Consider the following 25,972-nt stretch of genomic DNA (forward strand, 5'->3'; position numbering starts at 1 on the left):
TATTTCTAGCCATACAAGTTTTGTTTCCTAAATAAGACTTCAGATTACCATTTTGGTTTGTTCCCAAGAATTTCAGCACTCCATATGGTTGAAGATGTAGTCCTATCTTCTTAACAGGACCTTGTTTGAACTGGGTACAGGGCTGTCTTCAAACTGTTCGCTGCTATGCATATTCCACGGTGAGGACAAATGTAGTGTGGAAGAGGCAGGCAGGAAATGAGAAAGACAGGCGTGTTCCAAAGTTCAGTGCTAAACTGCTTTCCAAATCTTCAAATGTGAAAAATACTTTAGTTTGCAAAAACTGTTATAAATGATAGCACAGAGCATACACATTCAGTTTCTGGAAAGTCACACAGTATGATAGTCATCCTAATTAGAGCTCAAAAACCTACTATAGAAGAGTTTTCTAGTACATCAATAACTAATATTAAAGTTGCAATTTTATTTTAGCTAAAAGAATTATGTGTGAAGCTACATTAGCCTAAAAAGGGGTCACTGGAGATTTACTAAAATTATTTTCATTATAAGTACAAACCTACCATGAGTGATGATATTGATTTTCTTTTCCAACTTGTTTCTAGTTACAGATTTGGTAAAGTTTATTTATAGTAACCAAAGAACTACTCCAAAATTCTTCTAGAATTTCTGTAACACTAATAATAATTTAATGCAAGGAAAGTAAGACAATGAATTAACAACTGGGTGATAGTAGTTTCAAAAAAATAGAATACAAAATAGGTAAGAAAATAGATTGCTTCGCTTTGTTTCTCAATGCATTTGACTTGTCAACTTGGTCGACTACCAGTCATTTGCTGTAACACAAACTGCACAGTGTTAAATGGCAATATTTTAATAATCAATATCCTTCTTGCAAGGAAACCATTTTTGGTGGCAATTATTCACATAAAAGTTCAAAGCCCTACAGTCAGTTTTAAGATGACTCTTCTTATCCACCAATCTTAGGAACCAAAATTAATCAGCAGACAATAGTGTTCTTCTTTGCAAAACATCTCCTCTCCCTATTGGTGAACAATAAGTGTTTTTCAGGTGTATCCTACATTAATAAATAGATGATAGGTAGATAGATGGGTAGATATAGATGATATATCTACACATACACATAGGATGTAAATTAAGAGTTCTTATTTATATCTCAAAGAGTAATTCTTCTGTAATCTGGTCTTCCGGTGCATTTTCAATACTTAGTTTATAAAACACTGATGTACTCACCTTTTTCTGTGATGATTTTCCAAGTGAGGCTACTCGTATTAAATCACATTTAACTTAAGGATTGATCTGCAGTCAACTCGAGTTATTCATATATAATGAGAGACTGAGAGTGTCTTCTGTGTACCTGAAACTATACGAAACATTTAACTAAATACCATCTTATTTACTCCTCCAAAAAATAAAAAAAAATACATGATAGGTCTTATAATCCTCAATTTACTTATGACAAAAACTGATGCCCAGGGAAGTTAAGTGACTTGACTAAGACATGTAGTTGGTAGATGGTAAAGCTTGAATTAATAGGTTGTTCTGGTTTGCTAATGCTGCTGTTAAGGAAAATACCAGGAATGGACTGGCTTTTAAAAGGGGGTTTATTTGGTTACACAGTTACAGTCTTAAGGCCATAAAGGGTCCAAGGTAAACACATCAGCAATCTAGTACCTTCACTGGAGGATGGCCAATGGCATCCAGAAAACCTTTGTTAGCTGGGAAGGCACGTGGCTGGTGACTGCTCCAGAGCTTGGTTTCAGAATGGCTTTCTCCCGGGACATTCCTCTCTAGGCTGCAGCTCCTCAAAAATGTCACTCTTAGTTGCCCTTGGGGTGTTTGTCCTCTCTTAGCTTCTCCGGCGCAACAGTCTGCTTTCAAAGGCTATCTCCAAAATGTCTCTGTAAGCTGCAGCTCCTCTCAGCTCCTGTTTGTTCTTCAAAGTGTCCCTCTTGGCTGTAGCAAGCTCACTCCTTTTGTCTGAGCACATATAGTGCTCTAGTAAACTAATCAAGGCCCACGCTGAGTGGGCGGGGCCACTCCTCCATGGAAATTATCTAATCAGAGTTATCACTTACAGTTGGGTGGGTCACATCTCCACGGAAATACTCAGAAGAATTATAATCTAATCAACACTAATAGGTCTGCCTCTACAAGATTGCACCAAAGATAATAGCGTTTTGGGGGACATAATACATTCAAACTGGCACATAGGTTTATCTGATTTTAGGCATAACTAATGCCTAACAATTAAAAAAATCAAGCCAAAACAAAACAAACCCCATCAATAAAAGAATCACGTACCTTTGAGTCATTTTTGGATTTTGCAAGATAAACTGCAAACTATACAAGGGGATTAATTACCCAGGATAAATATCTACACTCCAGTTTTTTATAGATCACTCATCATAAATCTCTGCAACAAATTTATAAATACTGAAATTTAAAATATTGCTTTTTAATGTTCATGAATATCATACTCTGGTAAAATGTTCTTCTGGGCTAAATGATCATTACAATGATCACAATTACTCATAGTTACCCAACTGAGCAAAATTAAATATATTTTGATACATTAATATTAAACCTAAAATGCGAAATTTCGAGGAATCTAATCACTTAATGAGATGTATGGGAAGGAATGGTGCCAAGCCATGATTAAAAGAGTCTTGACTAGTGCAAATATTTTGACTCTTCACTTTTTTTTTTTCCACCCAAGATTTTTATACAAGAGACAGTGGTAAGATTTAATGAAAGTTGGAGGACTCTGAGAGAAGAGATAGGAAAGAGTCCTTGGCATACAAGCATGTTCTCGGGCATAACAATTAAAAAAAAAACTTCACAAAGTATATGAAAGTTGAGTGCCTAGAAACTGATTACCTATACAACCTCCATACTATTCTCTCCTAGGGATGTACAAACCCCATTTTGCATTCCATTGCTCTAAAGACTTTTTTTTACCCCATCCTCAAGTCTCCATTCCTTCATTTAAGAAGCATTAAACATTAACATTTGAATACATTCCATCCATTAGAATTCACAGCAGTGTCCACTGCTGCTATGAGGCATGTGAAATACATTTCTGTATTTCCAGCTTCTTTTCTCTTGCAAGGCAAACTGATAGGCCTCCCCTCACCCCAAAATAGAATCTTCACTGGCCCTCCTTCATGTCTTAGCCCATACTCCACCTCCATTCCCCTATCCCCAGTCAAGCACATGCTGGGAAAGTCCCCTTCTCTTCTCCCTGAAGACTCAGCTACAGCTCATCCACCAAGCGCTGGATCTAACACCATCTCTTTCAACAAGGCCCCCAGAACAAAGGAGCCAACAAACAGTGATCTCCCCTTCCTTTCTGAAGTCCCGCGGATTCTATTGTTCTTACCATTCTTTACCCCACCTTTACTGTTTCACAGTCTCAATTACATTTTTCTGTGAATACACAGTCTTCACGTTTCAGCACAATCCATCCCTCAAAGCCACATTGGGAAGCACATCGTCATAAAGCCCATTTAGGTTTCCACCTGCACAATTCAAGGCTCCAATAATAAGGGGCTAGATGTAATCATAGATGTGACCCACAGCATGCCACAAAACCAGAAAATGTAACACTTCTAAAGCTCAAAAATAATTTGGAAAAGAAAATAAAACTTGGGCTTAAATCACAAGATTTTAGGGCTGGAATGGATCTTAGAGATGTGACTGAGGACTTGGGGCCCTGGGTTTCAGAGCTGGGAAGTGGTGGGTAATGAATTTGGGGGCAGGTCTGTTGACATGAGGACCAAAGCTCTTTCCAGCATGGTTTTTTGCCCTGCTATAAATGCCTAATAAAAGGGGCAAGTTTTGCAAACTGGTTATTTAAGAGGCCTCAATTTGCAATAAAGTGTTCATCTATCATAAAAAAATAAAATTACTGAACCATAAATCTAAAACCAATATAGTCGCTATAATAAACATTCAACAAACAATAACACAAATAAAATCCCACTGTGAGCCTCTGGAGAGTGACAGCCATGCCCCCTGCGCTGGCGCAGGGCCACACACCGACCGTCCAGCCCTGGCCTTCTTCGGCTTTACACGCGACTGGACCCTATAGTTATAAAAGCCCTCAGGGGGAAATCTGAACAGCATTTCCTTCCCCCATAAATATCCCAATAGTATGCAGAGACAATCCAAAAATTAACTGATCATTTAATTTGCAAATAAATTTGCACAACTAAATAATCTGAAGCTGTCACTAAAGAACTTAGACCAGAAACTTCAGCACTAAGGTTCTCAATCCAGGCAGAATATTGGGATCATATGGGAAGTTTTTAAAACAACTTCTTTAATCTTCACCAACTGAATCAGAATCTCTGGTAGGATCTGGGCATCAATTTTTTTGTTTGTGTGTTTGTTTTAACTGCCCAGTTACTCCATGAAACTTAGGAACTGCTCTTGTGGAGAGAAGTTTTTCCAGTTCCCACAGACCTTGCTTCCGACAAGAAAATTGAAGTAATTAGAAGAGAACTTTTACAGACTGTCGCCGTCACAATTCCATTCTCCAGTTGGTCAGGCCACAAATCTTAGAGTCTTACTTAACTCATACTTAATTCTCTCTCTCTCAGATCCTATATCCAATCCATCAGGAAACCCTGTTAGCTCTATCTTCACAATATATTCAGAATTTGACTACATCTCACCACTTTAATGCTAACAACCTGCATGATCTGAGTCAATGCCATTTATTAACCCCCTAATTGGTCTTGAACCTCCACCTTGCCCACTTCACCAGAGTGCTAGTGTGAAAACATAAACCAGATTACCCCACTCCTCTACTCCCAATTCTCCAGTGGCTCCCTATTTCACCATGAATAAGAGCCAAAGTCCTTACAATGGTCTATGAAGTTCTCCACAACAACTCTAAGTTATTTTTTCTCAACCTGCACTCCAATGAAGGCTCAGCAACAGCAGCTAGAAAAGGAAAGGATCTCGCTGCTACGAATTCTTACCAAGGCTTCAGAGAGGGTACGAAAAGGACGTGTCTGGACACAGCCTCCAAAGCCGTCCTGTGACAGAAAGTGTTTCTGCATGTTTCTTTCTTCCTTTTGCTTTTAGCAGATTTATAAATAAATCTATGCATATGATAAATCTGTAGTTACAAAACTGCCATTGATCAAAGTGGTTGACAAATGAAGAACAACCATTTTTGAGAGGTTAAATTATTATTTAAAATTTGTTAGACAAATCATGAGATGCCCTACAAATTTGACAGCCATCCTAAAAGACCTAAAAAAAAACCTCTTAACCTGTCAGATAAACACAGTATTTGAGACTCTTCGTCCAATGTCCCTTTTTATAAGATAGTAACTTCTTTTTTAAGTCCCCAAATACTTAGATACAATTTCAGCTTTTGTTCCATTTGATTTCCTTTGTTTGGTCAGCATTTCTTTTCAAGTCAGACAAGTTTCCAAGAGGACAAACGTAATTTCAAAAAGTATTGAGTTCTCTCAGTCCCACTAAGGCAGATTAGGGAAACTGGCATGAATCAGGCACTTTAGCCCCTAAAAAGGAAAGGCTAACCCTTTAAAAACATTATAGTTGCATACAAAGTGGAAAGTAATTTGCATGGATCTTCCAATGCAGTATAATTAGGAGTATTTTACTTAGGTACTCGATTGCATTAACTTATATTTGGGACTAAAGGAGCTGCTTAACAGAGGATCTCCAGGGACAAAGGGAAAACGACAAGAAAAAGGCTTTTGTTTGAACTCTTGAATTCTGCATATTTCTCAAGGTAAAGCAGCCACTGCCTAAGAAGCAGAATTGCAATATAGCAAGATACTAACACAAATCATAAAATGAGGAGGACATTAGTAAGATGCACTCTAGCAAGACTATTCTACTACAGAACTATCCTGTAAAAACCAGCCCCAGGGAGGTTCATTTTGGGTGAGGTTGGAGGTGGGGAGACTATCATGAGAAGAGATTAAATACAAAAGAAGAAGAAGAATCCTAATTAGGGAAGAGATGAGGACTAAGATTGTATCTCTGTGATACAACATGAGCTTTATTTACAGAGCTGCTATTCAGAAATTTTAGAGAGATGGTACTTACTCTATTTTATCCAATAGTTTATCTCTCTAGTAGAAACATACTCAATCCTTGGCTAGGAAACTAACTGCTTAAGCTTTCCCCCATTTTCATTTAATTAAGTAGTTGAAAACAATATTTAATGTGGCATAAAGAAACCCTGGTCTACTTGAGACTGAGAATTAATAAAATCTAAATAGTATAGATTTATTCCTTATTTTTGGAAAAGAAACAGCTTCAAATCACAATATTGCAACTGTACCCCAGAGGTCCTATGAATATTTTGGAATTTGGTTTTCTGTACCTTTCTTTTGGGCTTGAGGCATCCCTCCCATGGAATAAATTAGAAAAACTGTGTAGCATCCACGTTATCTACAACCCAAAGACTCCAGCCCCCTGCAGCAGTGGGTTCCACCTCCAAGTCCTGTTTCTGGAAACCTAAAAAGCCAAACTGCGGGGTTATTCTAGAGATTAAAATAAGAGGGAAAAGTTCCAGAAATAGATAAAGAGAATTTTGATACAGAAATAAAATACCGACTTGAATCAATTTCTTTATAAAATAAAATCCTCAAAGATTTTACTCTTAAAAATTAAGAGGCATTTTAACTTGAAAATAGGTCCTGTTTTTACAGTTCTGGGTACTAAGCCATGTACTATCACATACAACTGCATCAGAGTCACAAATGGTTTGGTCAAAAGTCTTTACCCTTCTTCAGTTGACTGGTGATTTCATATGTTCTGGGAATATTTTTATCTTTTGGCATGATGCTCTATACCATATGGTACAACACACTGACAAGCAAAAAGGGTAGAACTAGTTTGAAATACATGCACAGATATACACATATATATTTATGCGTATGTGTGTGTATATATACATTGCATGTATAGTAAAAGAAGCTGCATGTGTGCCTGCAAAGAAATATAAGGGCAAAATTATGCATTAGGCATGCAGTACTGAGATTCTTTACCCACGTGAAAAAGGTCATTCAAAATCCAAACCTGGATTAAAACTTCACCCTAGACCAGGACGCTTTCAAGAGACATATCAGGAACCACTGCGCTTTGCTACATCAAATGGTATTTGAACTGTCTGCAACACTTTCTCACTCAATATTTAACACTGTTCTCTAAGTGCAATAGTAACTGCAGCCATGACACGCAACAGTTTGCATAATCCATTTCGGAAGGACCGCTAAAATGCGAACCTCACTAAACTTTCACTGATTCTCAGAGGGTTGAAACAGCCTTCCCCTTTGATTCTAAGTTCCTTCAACATGGTTTTCCTTTTGGAAACTGGGATCTTGAATCAAATTTTACAGGTAGTGAGAAAGATTAAGACGTGACATCCCCCACCTACACCTGAGTCTGCCAATCCCTATTTGTATCAAGAGGCAAAGTCCTGCCTCATCTGTTCTATTCCCCATTGTATCTGAGCCCAAGACAGGGCAGACAAAGAGAGCCCCAAATCCTCAGCTGAGCCAGTGAGTGAGTGGGTGAACAAGTCAATAAACAAGGGAAGCAAAAGGGGGGGGCATTTACCCATATTGCTCATGAAGTATGACTTTCACACAATCCAGTGCAGACGATTATTGCCTGCTTGCTTGCCTTTTTTTAACCTAACATTGTTTATTTAAAGAACTAATGTAGATATCTGTATCTTAATTAAATTTCTACTAGAAAAGCTTAAAAGTTGCATTTGATACTTTAGAATACTTTTTTAGTAAAGGGTAAATGGATTAAGTCAAAACATCATTGTAAGAGAGGTTAAATAAAGAAAAAAAAAAAAAACAAGAAATACAGTGGTTAAGAGGTTGGACTTGAAGACAAACACTGTGGGCTTTAATGCCAACTCTGCTACATTGTAGCTGAATGACTTTCGGGAAATTATTTAAACTCTTTGAAGCCTGAGAGCCTTGCCTTCTACATGTATAAAATGAGGAATGTTGTGAGGGGGGGGATTCAATACAATTCAATATAGTCATGAATAGAAAGCACTTACCTCCTGGTCTAGCAAGCACATAGGAAGTACCCAATAAATGTTTTCTGTTATTATTATAACAAGTCAAAAACAATTCTGTAGCGTTATATACGCAATACACAAAAAGAGATACATGATTTGACAACATGGGAGTAGCTAACTCTAAAGTGACATCCCTCCAACATCCAAAGACATCAATCCCTTCACATTCTGGCCCAAGAGGACAGCACCACCAAAATATGGCCCCATAGCATGGAGGTCTCACTGGATGTGACCGTGACCCTACAACACACTGCCTGGAATTTAGTGGTTTAGACATTCGTAGTCCTAAAGCACAGCTAACACAAAGAAATGACTTTGGTTTTTCAAATAGCAAACCCGGTCTCTTTAATGGTTTACAAAGCAATCCTTCTACCATTATTTGTTTTAAGAGTACTAAAGACCAAAAATGGGTGTGATTCTATGTGAATAACCAAAAAACAGAATCAGGCCTTGCTCAAAGGTGTTCTGACCTGTTAAACAAAACACAGTGCCAACCTACACCAGGGAGGGGAATCTTAAGCACAGTTGTACAAATCCAGGACCTAGACCTGGAAGTCAGCAGGACGTATTTTTAAACTGAATTTTCAGAAGCAGGGATTTGAGGGATTGGCTGCACTCCAGTAAGGATGGTTTCAGTTAGGTTTATGCTAAAAAATAATCATTGCACCAATATGTTCTCCATTTATAAATATTCATGATAGGTAGGTAGCTGCTTATGAAATCTTTACTTTTTTAATTGAGGCAGAGGGAAAATTGATATGTATGACATTACTTTATCATTATTGTATGCAGTTGTATATTTTGATAACAATTTCCAGAACTCCAAAATATTCTTATTGGAAAGAGAGAACATTACTATGCCAAACTGCTCGTGCATTCATTCACTCATTCATTCATCTTTCATTCCTTTAAACAATATTTGCTGAAAACCAAGTCAGTGATAGATATATGCTAGGTGCTAGGACTAAAATAAAACTTCTAAAGTTTCTTTTTCATTAATATGAGCTATTTAGGGTAAGGTTATGAGGAGAAATGACAACGAATTTAAACCCTGTTATGGTTGCACTTTTATTACAATTTCTATTAATTTTTGGATTCAGCAATTACAGACTTAATTAATCCTTTCCACTTTCCTATAGACAAAAAGTGATCCTATCCCCAATACTTCAGTGTTAAAAAAAATGGCAAAGCCATAAAAATGAGCACTTCAGCTATAAAAATGCATGATATAATAGATGTCACCTTCCCTTATTCAGCAAAGTAACTGTCTTTAGCTTTGTCCTTTGCCTTTCACAGAACAGTAACCTGGAGGAGTTTCAATGGGATTTTACTTTGGATAAAGTGCAAAAACGTTCTCCTGCAAGAAGCTGTTAATCTTTCCTCTGCAGCTGACGGTTCTCTCCGCTTTATTATTCTTTGGGAAATCAGTGAAGGACAGCACCCCATTCCCTTAGATCCCCTTCAAAGCCCGAGTCACACCCAGATCTTTTCTCCCTCCGTGGGTAGCAGGCACCAGGTGTGCACAAGTCTGTGAAAAAGAAACCTCCTGACCAGCTCTCATCTGGGTCTAAATGCCTATATTCTACATCTTACTTTTAAAGGATTTTAAAGACTGATGGAATTTCTATACATGAAATAAACACTCAAAATTTTCTTGTGAAACGATGGATAAAGAAGAGAGATATCGATGAATGGCTCTTAATGACCTGTGAAGTTTGGAACCTAAAAACTCTTAAGTTATTCTGTGTTAGCATAGTAATGAAGGCACTGAGTATTTGGAATTGTTCACTTTCCATGGGCAACCAGCTGCTACCCAAGGCCTAGTCTTTCCCATCCTTTGAACTTTCTTTTAGGAGGCAGTGTAGTTTTTAATGTAAAAGAGTATGGGGATATGGCTGTTGTGTTAGTTTTCTACGGCTGCTGTAACAAGTTACCACCAATTTGGTGGTATAAACAATATAAATTCATTATCTGACAGTTCTGTAGGTCAGAGTCTGAAATGGGTCTCACTGGGCTAAAATCAAGGTATCAGGAGAGCTACATCAGAATCTGTTTCCTTGCCTTTCCCAGCTTCTAGATGCCACCTGCATTTCTTGGCTCGTGACCCCGTTCATCCACATTCAAAGCCAGCAATGGCTGGTTTAGCCCCCATATCACATTGCATCACCCTGACCTCTTTTGCTCTGTCTTCTATTTTTAAGGACCCTTGTGATTACATTGGGCCCACCCAGATAATCCAGGATAATATCCCTATTTTAAGGTCAACTGATTAGCAACCTCAATTCCATATGCAAATTAATTCCCATTTGCCGTGTCACAAGTTCTGGGGATTCAGAGGTGGTGTGTTTTGTTGTTGTTGTTGTTTTGGGGAATGGGGTATATTCTGTTTCCACAGGTATAATGGACATGCCTGGAACCAAAAACCCAGCTCTACCCCTGAGTAGCCTGCTACCTTGGGCAAATTAATTAAGCTTTTACTATTTTAGTCTCTTTCTTCTGAAAACAGCTTAATAATAGTTACCTCATAGAACTGGAGCAAAGAGGAAATGAGATAATATATACAAAATATCTAGTTACAAGAGGCTAGCACATGGAAGGGGCTCAACATCGTTCCCTTCCATCTTCACTTACCTGCTTCTCAAGTCAACATTGTACTGAGGTAGAGCTGGGTTGTGGATCTGGGTTCCTTTGAGCTTCACAGACATGCTCTCTGCCTTTCTCCTTCAAGAAGGCTCCAAATTGGAAAAGACTGAGCTGTAGATTACTTCGCATACATAATTTGCCCCACGTCACTAAGGCAAACACTGCAAGCTTTTATACTGTTAGTTAAGAGATTTATGCTGATCCAGTGTAATTTATAACTTGGTTCCTCCCTTGAGAAGCAGATGACATATTTAAAAGGAATAGCTAGGATTTATTTATCATTGCAAAAAATGATTACAGAATTGAGCAATCCCCAATGCTGATCCCATTAGCAGTTCTGAATTTCCCATGACCTATTAAATGGTAACACAAAAGGAACACTGAAATGTTTCTTGTTCATTGCGCACATGTTCTTCTGATTATACAATATGAACATCCTCTATCTTGAAGACCTTTTGTTTTAAGTCACAAAATAAAACAGTGGAGCAGGGCAGGTCTCTGCCTCTGGAAACAAGACCAGTCAAAACTCCTGGGCTTAAGAACAAAAAAGGAAAAATGTAGCACATCGCACTGAATTGTTGCCTTTTAATCAAGCACCACAAATGTGCCTGGAGATCTCTCTATTACCTCCTATGTAAAAAAATAACAAAACAAAACAAAACAAAACCCAGAAATCTACTTGTTAAATTCAGCACACCCTTGAGTAGAAAATGACTTTGCTTTTGGCTGCCCACATCCTTTTCCCATATTTTGTTATGAAAAAAGGGGAAGAAGAAACAAGAAAAGCATCCACTACCGATGGTTTCCTACTTTTTTGCATTCTCCAGGCAAACAGTAACAAGGACAGCAAGGGTCTTGCTCAGGAGTAATTAGGTAATTATAGAGAGGTATTAATTGATTTAGGTGATACAAGGATGTCAACAAATCAACATCTTGAAACAGCTCATTATCTATACAACCTTAATATCTTACAACCCAAAAAAAAAAATTGAATTTTTGCTTCAACTAAAATTTATCTGAACAGTATTTGAATTTTATTTTTTACCAATGTCAGCATTTGGAGAGGTAATGTGTGTTGAAGAAGGAAGAAAGAGGGAAGGAAAGTCATACCACTTTTCTTTTGTCCTAAGAGCAACTAGGAGAAAAGGGTCTCTGGGGAGTGCCAAGGAAACCCGATCATGCAACTGGACCCTCTTCTAAGCTTTCAAATTCAGACTGCCCATGGTAGCCTGGCCTCTTGAACTTGACCTCCTGCCCTCCTCCACATTTGGCAAGATCACTTCTGTTTCCAAACAAGGTTTTGGTCATAGAAATGGGGCTGCACAAAAGTTCCAAAGTTCAGTTACTTGAGTGTAATCCCAATTGGTACAAGCTACAGACTGCTTGTTTTCTGGTTACCAATCTTCAAAGCGATAAATGAAAAACCCAAGAGTAAGCATTTAGGAACTTCAAGAGCAATCTGACAGAATCACTTTAGGTTTGCTGAATCTAATAGTTAAAAAAAAAAAAAAGAGAGAGAGAGAGAGAGGTGGGAACTTGTATTTTGTATGACTGTTCAAATTTCATTTTCTCATTAATTCTTTTTTCAAAAATTTTACCTAAGTACCAGTCCATAAAAGATGGAAATTAAAAACAAAAAACAAAAACAGATCATTCCCCACAGTTAATTTGAGAAGCACTGCAGTAGAGAATCCCTTGCAAATAGAATGGGCAAGTATTTACTATGATACGAGGTTACTTTTATAATGCTGAACAAGTGACTGATAATGTAAGGCAGGCAGAGACAGCAGGACTCAGAATAAATGCAAAGGGACACAGAAATTTGAAAAGAACAAATATTTAATAAGCTCTTTGAAAATTCTGTAGCCGATGTAGTTTGCTAGAACAGGCCACTAGTGACTGCACTTCCACTGGTTGACAACCACTGATGCAAAGTATTTTTCAGTTTACCATTTTGCTGTATGATATCTATAGTAAACAGCTGACCGAGCCTCAAAAGCTTTTTGATAACTCAAAAGTAGAATTCTATGGGTGCCTTCCTTCTTTAAGAAGAGTCTCAGAACAATGGCTCCCAGGAATCAAGCACCCACTAAGTATCTGATACACTGCTAGGCATTTTCACAGATTATCTTACTTGATATAACAACCCTGTAAGATGGTTATTATCCCACTTTACAGAGGAAGAAATTGTGGTTCACAGATATTCATTTGTCCAAGATCACAAAATGAGTAAGTGACAGAGCCTGAACTCAAACTTAGGAATGCACAATGCTCTAGCCACAATATGCAGCCGCCTCACATCAGAATAATATGCAAATATGACTCCACACTGAATCACACTTACTTGAGATGGCACAGGGCCTCAATTGCTAATAAGGTCAGAAGAAAGCAGGAAAAAAGCTTGCAGAAAAACAGCTGAAAAAATGTGGCTCAAGACCACACATCTTGAAATTTTTATGTGCCTATGACTACCTTTTTAAAAATCTCAATTATGGGAAATGTTGAGACTGTTCTACCTTAGAAGTAAAGAACCACTCATCCATATTCAAGATCTTGATAAAAGGTGGGGAGGAAGTCCCAATGTTTTATTATCTGATTTTTAAGTTATACCTGTTCCAAAGTTGGCTTTTCTTCCTGACTGCAAGCAAGCCTTCACAAGTATATGCCAATTATGGGGCATGGTTTCCAAATCTTTAATGCAGTGGTTCCCAACTGGGAGTGATTTTGCCCCTGAGGGAACATTTGACAATATCTGGAGGCATTTTTGATTGTCACAAATTGGGCCTACTGGTGCTTCTGGCATCTTGTGGAAAGAGGCCGGGGATGCTGCTGGAAACAGTATTGCAAAGGACAGACAGCACAACAAAGAATGATCTGGCCCCAAATGTCCACAGTGTCAAATTGAGAAACATCCTTTAATGGAACCCAGAGCCAGGATGCCCCACAATCTGGGTAGGTGGTGAACCACCATTCTAGGTGGTTGACCAAATCAGCATCACCATCTAGGAACATATCCGAACCTGCATTGGTGAGAAAAGTTGTTGGGGATCGATTCATGCTGCCCCCCCCCCCCGCCCCCGCCACACACACACACACACACAAGGCATGCTCAGGTCCTAACATCCTGTGCATTTGAATCCATTTGTGAATAGGACCCTTGAAGATGTATTAATTAAGGTGTGCCCAAATTGATTGAGGGCAGGGCTTATTCAATATGGCTTAAGTCCTTATAAACAAAGAGAAGCCATGGAGGGTAGCCAGAAGCTGGAAGTCAAAGGAACCCAGAAGAGAAAGGAGAATACAGCATCATGTGCATTGTCGTGTGACAAAAAAGCCAAGGATCAAGGATTGCCAGCAGCCAGCCCCAAAATGCCACAGTTTTCAGGGAGAAAGCATCGCCTTGATGAGACCTTGATTTTGGACTTCTCCAAGCCTTAAAACCATGAGCCAACAAATCCCCATTGTTTGAGCCAGCCCATTATATGGTACTTCTTTTCATAGCTAGGAAACTAAATCAAGTTTTGGTACCAGAAAGTGGGGTACCGCTATGACAAATACCTAAAAATGTGGAAACAGCTTTGGAATTGGGTAGGGGTAGGGGCTGGAAACACTTTGAGGTGCTTGACAGAAAAGGCCTAGATTGGTTTGAAGAGACAGTTGGTAGAAATATGGACCTTAAAGGTACCTCCACTGAGGCTTTAGAAGGAAGTGATACATGTGTTATTGGAAATTGGAAGAAGGCGATCCTTGTTATAAAGTGGCAGAGAACTTGGCGAAACTGTGTTCTGATGTTGGATGGAAGGCAGAACTTAAAAGTGATGAACTTGGATATTTAGCTAAGGAGATTTCCAAGCTAAGTGTGAAAAATGCAGCCTTGCTTTTCCTTGCAGTTTATAGTAAAATGTGAGAGGAAAGGGAGAAGCTGAGAATTGAACTCTTAAGCACAAAGGAACCAGCAATTGATGATTTGGGAAGTGCTAAGTCTATCCAGAGTGTGCTCTGCGACTAGGGCCAGGAGCTGCTCTATCAGGGATCTGCCTGAACGTTTGGAAGTTCCCAGAGGATAGGGCTCCACGAGAGGGTTTAACTGAACACCGTTTGCTATACAGGGTGTGGCTGAACATGGATCCAGTCAGCCATTTCAGTGGCAGTCTGGATTGGAAAGGCAGCTGTCCAGGAAGTATGTGTGGAAGTTTCTACTGCCTCACAGTTTGGACTCCCTGGAGCTGCACACAAAACCCACAAGTTTTTTGTGTAATTTGTATTAATAGGCCCAATGCCTGAAAATGCCAGAGAATGGATGAACTGAAGGAAAAAAACTTTTAGGGCAGATCCATGGAAGCTGAGGTACAGACTGAAAATAATGGGTCCAAGAGAGTGGGCCCACCACATGGATGAATCTGGGGTTTCGCCCCTGCATTTGGAGTGGGCAGGCCTTATGCCCTGTTCTAGTTTGCTAATGCTGCTAGAATGCAAAACACCAGAAATGGATTGGTTTTTACAAAAGGGGGTTTATTTGGTTACAAAGTTACAGTCTTAAGGCCATAAAGTGTCCATCAGCAAAGGGTACCTTCACTGGAGAAAGGCCATTGGCATCCAGAAAACCTCTGTTAGCTGGGAAGGCACATGGCTGGCATCTGCTTGCTCCCAGGTTGTGTTTCAAAATGGCGTTCTCCAAAATGCCTCCATCAGCTTCCAAGAGCCATCTTCAAAATGTCTGCCTCAGTTCCAGCTAGCGTGAGCTCCTTCTGTCTGAGCTTATATAGTGCTCCAGTAAACTAAACAAGGCCCATGCTGAATGGGTGAGGCCACACCTCCGTGGAAATTATCCCATCAGAGTTATAACCCACAGTTGGGTGGGTCACATCTTCACAGACACAACCCAATCCAAAGATTCCAACTTAATCAACACCAATATGTCTGCCCCTACAAGAATGCATCAAAGAACATGTTTTTTTCTGGGGGACACAATACATACAAACAGATACATGCCCCATTGTTCAGGGAGTGTGCAGCCACCCCAGTGTTCAGAGAGGGCGGGGCCTCCACGCCACTATTTGGGGAGAGCAAGGCTTCTGCACCTGTGGATGGGGTAGAGCTACTGCTCCAAAACTGTTTTAGTTTCCTAGATGTTAAAACAAAAGTCTTCAACTTCAATGACCTCAAAGACTGAACCCAGAAGAGGTACTAAACCCAGAAGAGGTACTATTCACACAGCATTGTCCAGATTACCTCACAGAGAATCTTTCTTCCTTAGCAGAGATTCAAAAGAAATGGTATGCTTAGAAAACTTCTTTTGAAGTAAATATGTTTGTGTTTTTTTAATCCCTTTGGTAATACAAAACCTATTTTCAACTTCTTGTAATGGCACCCTACCAAGAACACATATTAACTAACAAACACCTTCTATTCCTGCCATATTTCTAATACTAAGTGTTTACAATATCTGACACTGGTAGAAATGAAAATCTTAGGCTCACTTACAAAGAACCTATTTTTTTAAATGAATATAAAAATCCGGTTTTGTACTCTTACGCAAGCTTCAGTCAGATATTGCAAATTGCCATGGTATATCAGGCCCCAACTAGCAGTATTCCTGAAAACCCTAAAGAAAACCCAGGGCTCTACCTAAGACTCTATAAAAGTTTTACTTATTAAGTTTATTTTTCAGAAATTTAAAACCTCCAGATTGTTCCTATGCCAGATAAGCCCTGAAACTCAGAGGTACCAGTCTCTCCCAAAACATCCACCAGTTGCATCTCCTACCCCATAATGTCAACACCCCTTTTCAACATGAAGAAGTTACAATGGTCATTGCCCAAATATCCCTGACGATTGAGAGAATGATCAAATGAGAGGGAGGAGGTGTGACTGAGAAGTTGGGATTTAACAAATGATTATGACCACTAAATCATTATATAGATATTTCTTTTTAATTTCTAGTTTATTCAAACAGCCAGAAGAAAATACCTCAAATTGTGGAACTGAACCCCATACTATACTCTGGAATTTTCTCTATAACTACTTGTTAAACTGTACTTTGAAATTTATCACTTTTCTGTATATAAGTTATATTTCACAATAAAAAATGTTTTAAAAATTGGTTTTTAAAAAAGGTGTCTATCAAACAAAAGTTCTGATAAGGTGATATTATTCACATCAATGATTAAGATGAACAAAAATCTTTATAAATTACTTAAAGTTAAAAATAAATTAAACTTTATATCTATAGCCAAGAAAAACAAGATGGTATTTCTTAATCATTGCTGATTCCTTTAGTAGGAAATGTACTAAAACAATCATTCTTAATGATGAGAATAAGATCTTTATAGGTTAAAGGTATTACCATCCCCCCCAATCATATTTACTGCAAGTAATTTCCCCATTCATTATAAGCCTTTTATTTTTAAGTGTGTCATTTTTCATAAACACATTATTTAATGGCACTTTTAATCTCATTTATTTAGAAGAGTTTAACCAGCTTATACAGTTTTTTTTATTAATATTTTTATTGAGATTGTTCAGATACCATACAACTATCCCAAGATCCAAAGTGTACAATCAGTTGCCCACGGCACCACCATACAGCTGTGCATCCATCAACACAATTATTTTTTTTTCAATTTTTAGAATATTTTCACTGCTCCAGAAAAGAAACAAAGACAAAAAAAAGGAAACTCACATCCTCCCATACCCCTAACCACACCCTGCCCCCCTCCATTATTGATTCATAGTTTTGGTATACATTTGTTACTGTTGATGAAAGAATGTTAAAATACTACTAACTGTAGTATGTAGTTTGCAATAGGTATATATTTTTTCCCTATATGCCTCTTTATTATTAACCTCTAATTATAGTGACACACATTTGTTCTAGTTCATGAGAGAGATTTCTAATATTTGTATAAATCACGGACACTGTCCACCACAAGATTCACTGTTTTATACATTCCCATCTTTTAACCTCCAACTTTCCTTCTGGTGACATGCGTGACTCTGAGCTTACCCTTTCCACCACCTTCACACAGCTTTTAGCACTGTTAGTTATTCTCATTATATGCTACCATCACCCCTGTCCATTTCCAGATATTTAAGTTCACCCTAGTTGAACATTCTGCTCATAATAAGCAGCTGCTCCCCATTCTTTAGCCTCATTCTATATCCTGGTAACTTATATTTCATGTCTATGAGTTTACGTATTATAATTAGTTCATATCAGTGAGACCCTGCAATATTTGCCTTTATGTGTCTGTCTTATTTCACTCAGTATAGTGCCCTCAAGGTTTCTTCATCAACCCTTTTCTTTTAAGATGGTTTTATTCAAACACTGTACATTCCGTCCTAAGTAAACAAACACTGGTTCCCTCTATAGTCACGTATTTATGTATTGAGCACCATCGCCACTCTCTATACAAGGACATTTCTTCCACAAAGACAGGGGAAGAGTGAAAGAAGGCAGAGAGGCAAAAGAAAAAGGCAAGAGAAAGAGAGAAAAACAAACAAACAAACAAAAAACTTGATAGCGAGAAGGTGAAAAAAGGAAAGATAGCATTAAGCTAAAGTAGAATAAAGAGTCAGACAACATCACCAATGCCAGGAGTCCCATACCCTTCCCCTATTACCCACCCCCCATATGCATTTAGCTTTGGTATATTGCTTTTGTTACATTCAAGGAAGCATAATACAATGTTTCTGTTAATTCTAGCCTCTAGTTTGCATTGATTGTATTTTCCCCCCAATCCTACCCTATTTTTAACACCTTGCAATGTTGACATTCATTTGTTCTACCTCATGTAAAAATATATTTGTACCTTTTATTACAATCGTTGAGTATCCTAGGTTTCCCTGAGTTACACAGTCCCAGTCTTTATCGTTTGTCTTTCATTCTGGTGTCCCACATGGTCCCAGCCTTTCTCTTTCAACCATATTCACAGTCATCTTTGTTCAGTGTACTTACATTGCTGTGCTACTATCTCCCAAAACTGTTTTCCAAACCTCTCACTCCTGTCTTTTCCTTTCTGTCTGCAGTGCTTCCTTTAGTGTTTCCTGTAGAACAGGTTTCTTGTTCACAAACTCGGTCATTGTCTGTTTGTCAGAGAATATTTTAAGCTTTCCCTCATATCTGAAGGATAGTTTTGCTGGATATAGGATTCTTGGTTGGTGGTTTTTCTCCTTCAGTATCTTAAATATATCACCCCACTTCCTTCTTACCTCCATGGTTTCCATTGAGAAACCCACACATAGTCTTATCAAGCTTCCTTTGTACGTGATAGATTGTTTCTCTCTTGCTGCTTTCAGGATTCTCTCTTTATCTTTGATGTTTGATAACCTGATTATTAAGTGTCTTGGCATAGGCCTATTCAGATCTATTCTGTTTGGGGTATGCTGCACTTCTTGGATCCGTAATTTTATGTCTTTCATAAGAGATGGGAAATTTTCATTGATTATTTCCTCTATTATTGCTTCTGCCCCTTTTCCCTTCTCTTCTCCTTCTGGGACACCAATGACACATAAATTCTTGCTTTTTGTTTTGTCTTTAAGTTCCCAGAGACGATGCTCTTATTTTTCCATTCTTTTCTCTATCTGTTCTTTTGTGTGTAGGCTTTCAGGTGCCTTGTTCTCCAGCTCCTGAGTGTTTTCTTCTGCCTCTTGAGATCTGCTGTTGTATGTTTCCATTGTGTCTTTCATCTCTTGTGTTGTGCCTTTCATTTCCATAGATTCCACCAGTTGGTTTTTTGAACTTTCAATTTCTACCTTATGTACATCCTGTGTTTTCATTATACAGTTCATCTCTTTTGCCATATCTTCCCTAAACTTTTTGAATTCAGTTATTATTAGTTGTTTCAATTCCTGCATCACAGTTGAAGTGCAAGTTTGTTCCCCTGACTGGGCCATAACCTCATTTTTCTTGGTGTAGGCTGTAGTTTTCTGTTGTCTAGGCATGGTTTCCTTGGTCACCCCAATCAGGCTTCCCCAGACCAGAACGGGCTAAGGTCCCAGAAGGAAGAAATAGTATCCGGTTTCCTTGAGGGTGTGTCTTAGAAAATTGGTACACCCTGTGATGCCTCCGGTCACTGTACTTTTCTGCCCAGCAGGTGGCACCTGTTAGCCTATAATTCTTCACTGCTGAAAGTTCTGAATGAAAGGCAGGTAGTAGAGCTGGGCCCCACCCCTTTCCTCTTAGAGACTATAGATGCCCTGGGGGGAAGTCATTAGCATTTCAACTGTTTCTCTCTGACTGTGCTATATCCTTGTATGGGTCACAGAGCTGGGAACTGAAAATGGCTGAGGCTTTCTTCACTGAGTCAAAAAAGGAACAGAGCTAGTCCAAGGCAACCCTCTGGCTCTCCGAGGTCAGTTGTCACCCAAAGCCTCTGTCTACTTGTTGGGGATTCGTATCTCGCAGTGAGCAGTTCACACTTGCTAATTAAAACCCCAGTTGGAGCTCAGGTGAGCTATATTCACTTGCTGGGAGAAAGCTTCTCTCTGGCACCATGAGGCTTTGTAGCTCAGGCTGTGGGGGAGGGGTCTCCCGATTTGGATCTGCAGTTTGTACTTAACAGATTTTATGCTGTGATCTCAGGCATTCCTCCCAATTCAGGTTAGTGTATGATAAGTGGACGGTCACGTTTGTCCCCCTGCAGTTATTCCAGATTATTTACTAGTTGTTTCTGGTTTTTTTTAGTTGTTCCAGGGGGACTACTTAGCTGCCACTCCTCTGTATACTGACATCCTTATACAGTTTTAAATTATTTATTTAGGACTAATTTTTGTCACAGGCAGGGAGAGTTGGGAAGGTAGGAGAAAAATACAAAGATCTGTTTGTTTTCAGGTCTTTTGCTACGTAGACACTGTTTTGATTAATGTTTTCATCTACATTAATTTGAAAAACCGGTATCTATAGTTAAGTCTATTATTAGCAAACTTATAGAGATATTTGAAAACATTTTTGTCTAACTATTGAACAAAAACATATATCCCTAATGACTGGATGGGAATGAGCTGGGTTTCCTAGAACCATCTGAATATCTTCCAAGTCAGGAGCCCATCATTTCTCCCTGCCGATGATGCTAGTCCTGCCAAGGGAAACAAGGATTAAAAGCAAAAAGAATATCTAAAATTTTTATTTTAAATTTTAAAAATCTTTCTGTATTATAAAAGAAATACATATTTATTGGCAGCATTTTAAAAATACACAGAGGCATAAAAACAAAAATAAAACTCTTCAAACAAAATAGATGTAACCACTGCTAAAGGTCTGATATAAACTTCTGGTTCCAGAAATGGCAGAGTAGCTTGACTTAGACTAATACCTCCACAAATAACCAAATACGAAATTTAAGAAAAAATTATTTAAATGCACCAAAGAACAAGCAAAAGAAGGTGGATACTAGAAGGGACTCAACCTCTGAAAGAACAGACCCACTGAATAAGATACAGGCTAGGAGCCATTTTCTGAGGGCTCTCTCCTGTTAGTGTATTGGGGACAACAGGAGTAGCTGGAAATTGAGGAATGAAATCAAGAAGAGGAAGAATCCATAGCATGAGGCACACCAAAAATCTGCATGAAAACACCCCTCAAATTCTTGGCCAACCCTGGAATTACGTATATGCAGGGGAGACTTCAAGTGGAAGACATCAGCTGGAAGACTGTAAAAATTGTACAGATTTCAGCTGCTGCCCACCAATGGGAAGAAAGTTTGGGGTTTGAATCCTACGAAGGTGGAGAGCCTTCATAAATACTTCAAGCTTTCCATAGATCCACCCTGAAAAAAGGATAAAATTAAGCTTCTACAAGTTCAAGATAATCAGCCAGAAATAAATCTGCATGTTGAAACAAAAATCAAAACTCTTCAGAGGAAGACAACGAAATCTAGAGCCTAGGAAGACAGTGTTTCCACCCAATAGACTGGCAACATCAAATATCAGTGAGAATGTAGTGCAACTGGAACTCTCATATATTGCTGGTGGAAGTGTAAAAATGGTATAATTACTTTAAAAAATGGCAATTTTTAAAGTGGTTGTGGGTATAAACATTTTTTTATAGGATCCAGCAATCTACTACTAAGTTTGACTTGAGAAAAACTAAACTATATAATCGTATTCAACAGGGGAAAAGACAATTTCACAAAAGGAAGTCAAAATCCTGCTGCCAAAAGATACGGAATAGATGAAAGGGACCAAAAGTAACAAATGACCTCTAAACTGTTTTGTAACTTTTCTTTAAACTTTACCAATTTTTTTATTATGAAAAAATCCATTTCTATATTATATTACAAATTTGTCAGACATAATTGTTCAAAGGATGAAGATGGAGTGAGAATACATATGTAATATATGTAGATACGTATATGGGAGTGATGATGGAAAACGGTGGTGAGTATTTTGAGAATGTTGGGGAACTGAAGGGCTTTTTAAGCAAGGAAGCATATCCAGAAGCTCTTAAACAAATACAAATAATAATAGTGAAAATAATTGCAGCAAGCATAAAAGTGTGAAAATTCCTATCATAAAAGAGCCATTAATGATAAAAAAAAAAGAGGTCCAATTATTTCCTTTAAAGATACTCAAACTCCTTCAAAAGTAAATAAATGAAAAGTGGGATACAAATGAAGCTGTATTTTCTTTATGTATCAAATTGACAAAATTTAAATGATTTACAATACCAGTATTGGCAGGGTGTGGAGAAACTGGCACTTGCATAGATCGTTAGTATTAACATAAATTGTGACTTAGAGTAGTTTATTTATCAACATCTACTAAAATTTAAAGCACATATAAATTTTGATAACAATTCTACCATCCTACATAAATATTTCCACAAAAGCCTAAATATATCCACATTTATGTATGTGTATTTGTGTGTGGATGATGTACATACTACACAATGATTACAAATTATGATTTCTACAAGTTGACATAGAAAGGTGTCTAAAATGTATTGTCAAGTGGAAAAAACAAGTTGCAACAAAGAATGTAGGGTATTATCCCATGACTTTTATTAACATAAATTCCTTCATATTAGTGTAAACATCAAAAAGCATCTATAAGAATATATAAGGAACTGTTTTTTTATTTGTTTATTAAGATATATTCACATATCTTACAATCATCCAAAGTGCACAATAAATTGTTCACAGTACCATCACGTAGTTGTGCATTCATCCCCACAATCAATTTTTGAACATTTTGGTTACTCAAAAAAAAATAATAATAAAAATTAAAGTAAAAAAGAACACCCCAAACATCCCATTCCATCTATCCCCCCCCCCATTATTCATTTAATTTTTGTCCCCATTTTCTACTCATTTGTTCACCACTGGGTAAAGGGAGTGTGAGCCACAAGGTTTTCACAATCACACAGTCACACCATGTAAGCTACTTAGTTATGCAATCGTCTTCAAGAATCAAGGCTACTGGGTTGCAGTTCAACAGTTTCAGGTATTTCCCTCTAGCTATTCCAATACATTAAAAACTACAAAGAGATATCTATATATAAGGAGCTCTTAACCTCTAAGAGTTTCCCACTTAGAGGTGGTCCCATATGGTTATAGAATTATCTATCTTGAGTGAACTGCCCAAATACAAGAAATAGTGACAATAAAAAACACAACTCTCTTGTCCTGGAACAAATGAAGCTGTCTTTTGTACACTGAAATAGAGTACAATCAAATTTCTCTGGAAATTTGGAAAATCGGAAACAGAATGTTCTGTAAATTTGGAGCACTAACTAGAATTTTCCTGGGTGGAAGGAGTTTGCAATTGAATGCATAGCTACCTCAGCAAAATAATTTTTAGTGATACAGATAGTCTCAGGGTAAGAAAGCCTACCTTGCCCTTTTGCCTTCCCAGCTGCCTATGTCAAGTTCCCCATTCTCACCCCAATAACCTTCAATGATATCCAGGATGTCCTGGTCAGCTTATGTGGCCCTGCCATGCATGTCAAGTGGGAACAGAACAAATGGCCCCCTTGTCTACTGCCTCTCCATCAAGGCCCATCTAAAAGTGCATCTTAACCAGCCTTGACTGTAACGACGGATAGCAAAGGTAGAAGCCACATGAATCAAATAATCACTATTGAAGTTAAAATGTGCTAAATCCTCACTTAGCCTCTAAAGCAAGAGCACAGCCACTGGAAAAGGCAGCCTAAGAGAGGACATGGCCCATTCCAGGAAGACCTCTAAAAACTCACGTGGGAAGAGAAGCAAAAACTACCTTCCAGAGTGTTCATCCAAGGGCACTCTAGAAACATCCACAGCTATGTGTATGCTGTGCGATGGTGATATTTTCTCCAAAACTACTGAGCAACTATATATATTACACACATATACATACACATATACTTTATATATACACGCATACATACATGTGTTTGAGATTTAATTACAAAGTGGCAATGACCCAATAAAACTTATCTACTTCTTTTTCAAAAGGCATGAAGAAGGTAGTATGAAAAAATGGCCCAGAAAGAATGGGAAAATAAAGTAAATAAAAAGTGAATGATTTAATTTGAACTTCTCTGTTTCTACTTCCACATTTCAAATCAGTTATATAAGTTTCGCACCTCTGCGTTTTGCTATTGCTATTCATTTGTCCCAATAATAAAAATAATAATAGCAAACGCATAAGATACTCACTATCAACTCATTAAGTCGTCACAAAAACTCTATGCGGTAAGTACTGTTTTTTTATTTTTCCAGATGAGGCCTAATAAGGTAAACTGAGGCACAGAGAAGCACTCAAGTTATTCTCCATACCATCGCTGGCATTTTCTTGGAAAGTTCCTCTTCTACCTGAACTAAATGTAAGCAAATTCCCCTCCCTAAATGCTGTGTGAATCCCAGACCGTAAAGCATCAACTCGCAGAAACAAGGCACAAAGATGTGGCTGCACAGAGGCCATGCATGGTGGAGGCATAAAGCAAACTGCAAGCCTAGGGCGCATCCACATCTATGCTAGAGCAGCAAATCGAATTCAGTCCCAAGGCTTTCACATGCATAAGTATGTACGGAAAAGAGGCAGAACAAGCCTTTGTTATTACACACGACTCCATAAAAGGACGCCAGTGCCCTGCAGCAAGTTCTGACAACACGCACTGTGAATCATGGAGGGGGTCCCTTCGCCAAACGGGTCACGCGCGATCCGCGCGGCGGGGGCGCATGCGTGGCCCGACCGCGAGCCCGCGCGCTCGGGCCGCCGGCGCTTACCTGGTCCTCCGGGCGCGCAGGTACAGGGCCAGGAGCAGCAGCACCGCGGCGAGGACCAGGTCGGGGAGACCCAGAGGCCGCGACCGCAGCGGGTCGAGCGAGAAGCCGGCCATGCTCCGCGCTCACGACTCCTGCTGTCCGAGGCGCGCGAGGCCGCGGGGAACTGCTCGGGGGCAGGGGGGGGGGTCTCCCTCCACGCGGCGCGCTCGGGGGCGCGGCTGCAGCCCGCGGAGTCTCGTCTCGGCCGCGTGCGGCCCAGAGTCGGTCCCGGGCCCGAGAGAGCAGGTCTGCCCGCTGCGCTGCCGGGAAAGCCACCGCGGGCCCCCGAGGCCGAGAGAGAAAGTTCGGGGACTGCCCTACTCCGCAGCGCTCGCCAACCGCGTGCTCCTCGCCGCTCGGCGGCCGTGCTCCTCCCGGGCAGGAAGAAGGGCCAAAGAAGTGGGGGAAGGGGCTAGGATTTCCCCAGAACAAGGCCTGGAGGAGGGGGATTTCGGCTTCGTGTTGGGAGCGAGTCTCTTGGGTTCGTCATCCCTTAGACCGCGCGCCGCGGAAGGAGGGACTTACTGACGGTCGACGAGGGTTGGGACTGTGCCCGCAGCGCTCTGGGCGCACGACCCATAGTTGGGCAGGACAGTAGGTACCTGCGGAATGTGCTGTCGCGGACCTGCTGCATCCTGTTTGCTCACACGCTTTCCTTGAGGGGCTGTTTTGTGCCAAGGCATGTCCCCAGTCGCTGGGGATACAGAGACGTGGGCTGTGACTCCCCCCAAGAGCCCTGATGAGGCGCACACTGCAGGAACAGGGACACACAAGTAAATAAGGGATTGCAGAACAGCCTGTAAAGGCCAAAACAGACGTGTTACAAGGCGCACAGGTAGTACTAGGAAAGCATAATGGAAAAGGGAGGTGCGTAGTAAAGAAGGAACTTTTAAAACATCATTGAGTACTGACTGTGCACGGGGTGCCTTAACGCAAGATTATTTACTCTCCACACCAAACTGATAAAGGTTTTAGCAGCATTTTGCAGAGATGT

The 25,972-nt window shown here is 39.4% G+C and overlaps 1 protein-coding gene across 1 annotated transcript in view; it reads right to left on the reverse strand.

Moving 5' to 3' along the window:
• Positions 1-25,552, reverse strand: part of LOC119509066 (cytochrome P450 7B1) — a 187,788-nt gene extending 162,236 nt beyond the window's left edge. The window contains exon 1 of the mRNA XM_037802900.1: positions 24,940-25,552. Within this exon, the coding sequence (XP_037658828.1) occupies positions 24,940-25,052 (113 nt within the window). The 5' untranslated portion in view covers positions 25,053-25,552. The remainder of the gene's footprint in view (positions 1-24,939) is intronic.
• Between the last annotated feature and the right edge of the window lie 420 nt (positions 25,553-25,972).

This window comes from Choloepus didactylus, chromosome 14 (assembly GCF_015220235.1).
Source record: "Choloepus didactylus isolate mChoDid1 chromosome 14, mChoDid1.pri, whole genome shotgun sequence".
Classification (NCBI taxonomy): Eukaryota; Metazoa; Chordata; class Mammalia; order Pilosa; family Megalonychidae; genus Choloepus; species Choloepus didactylus.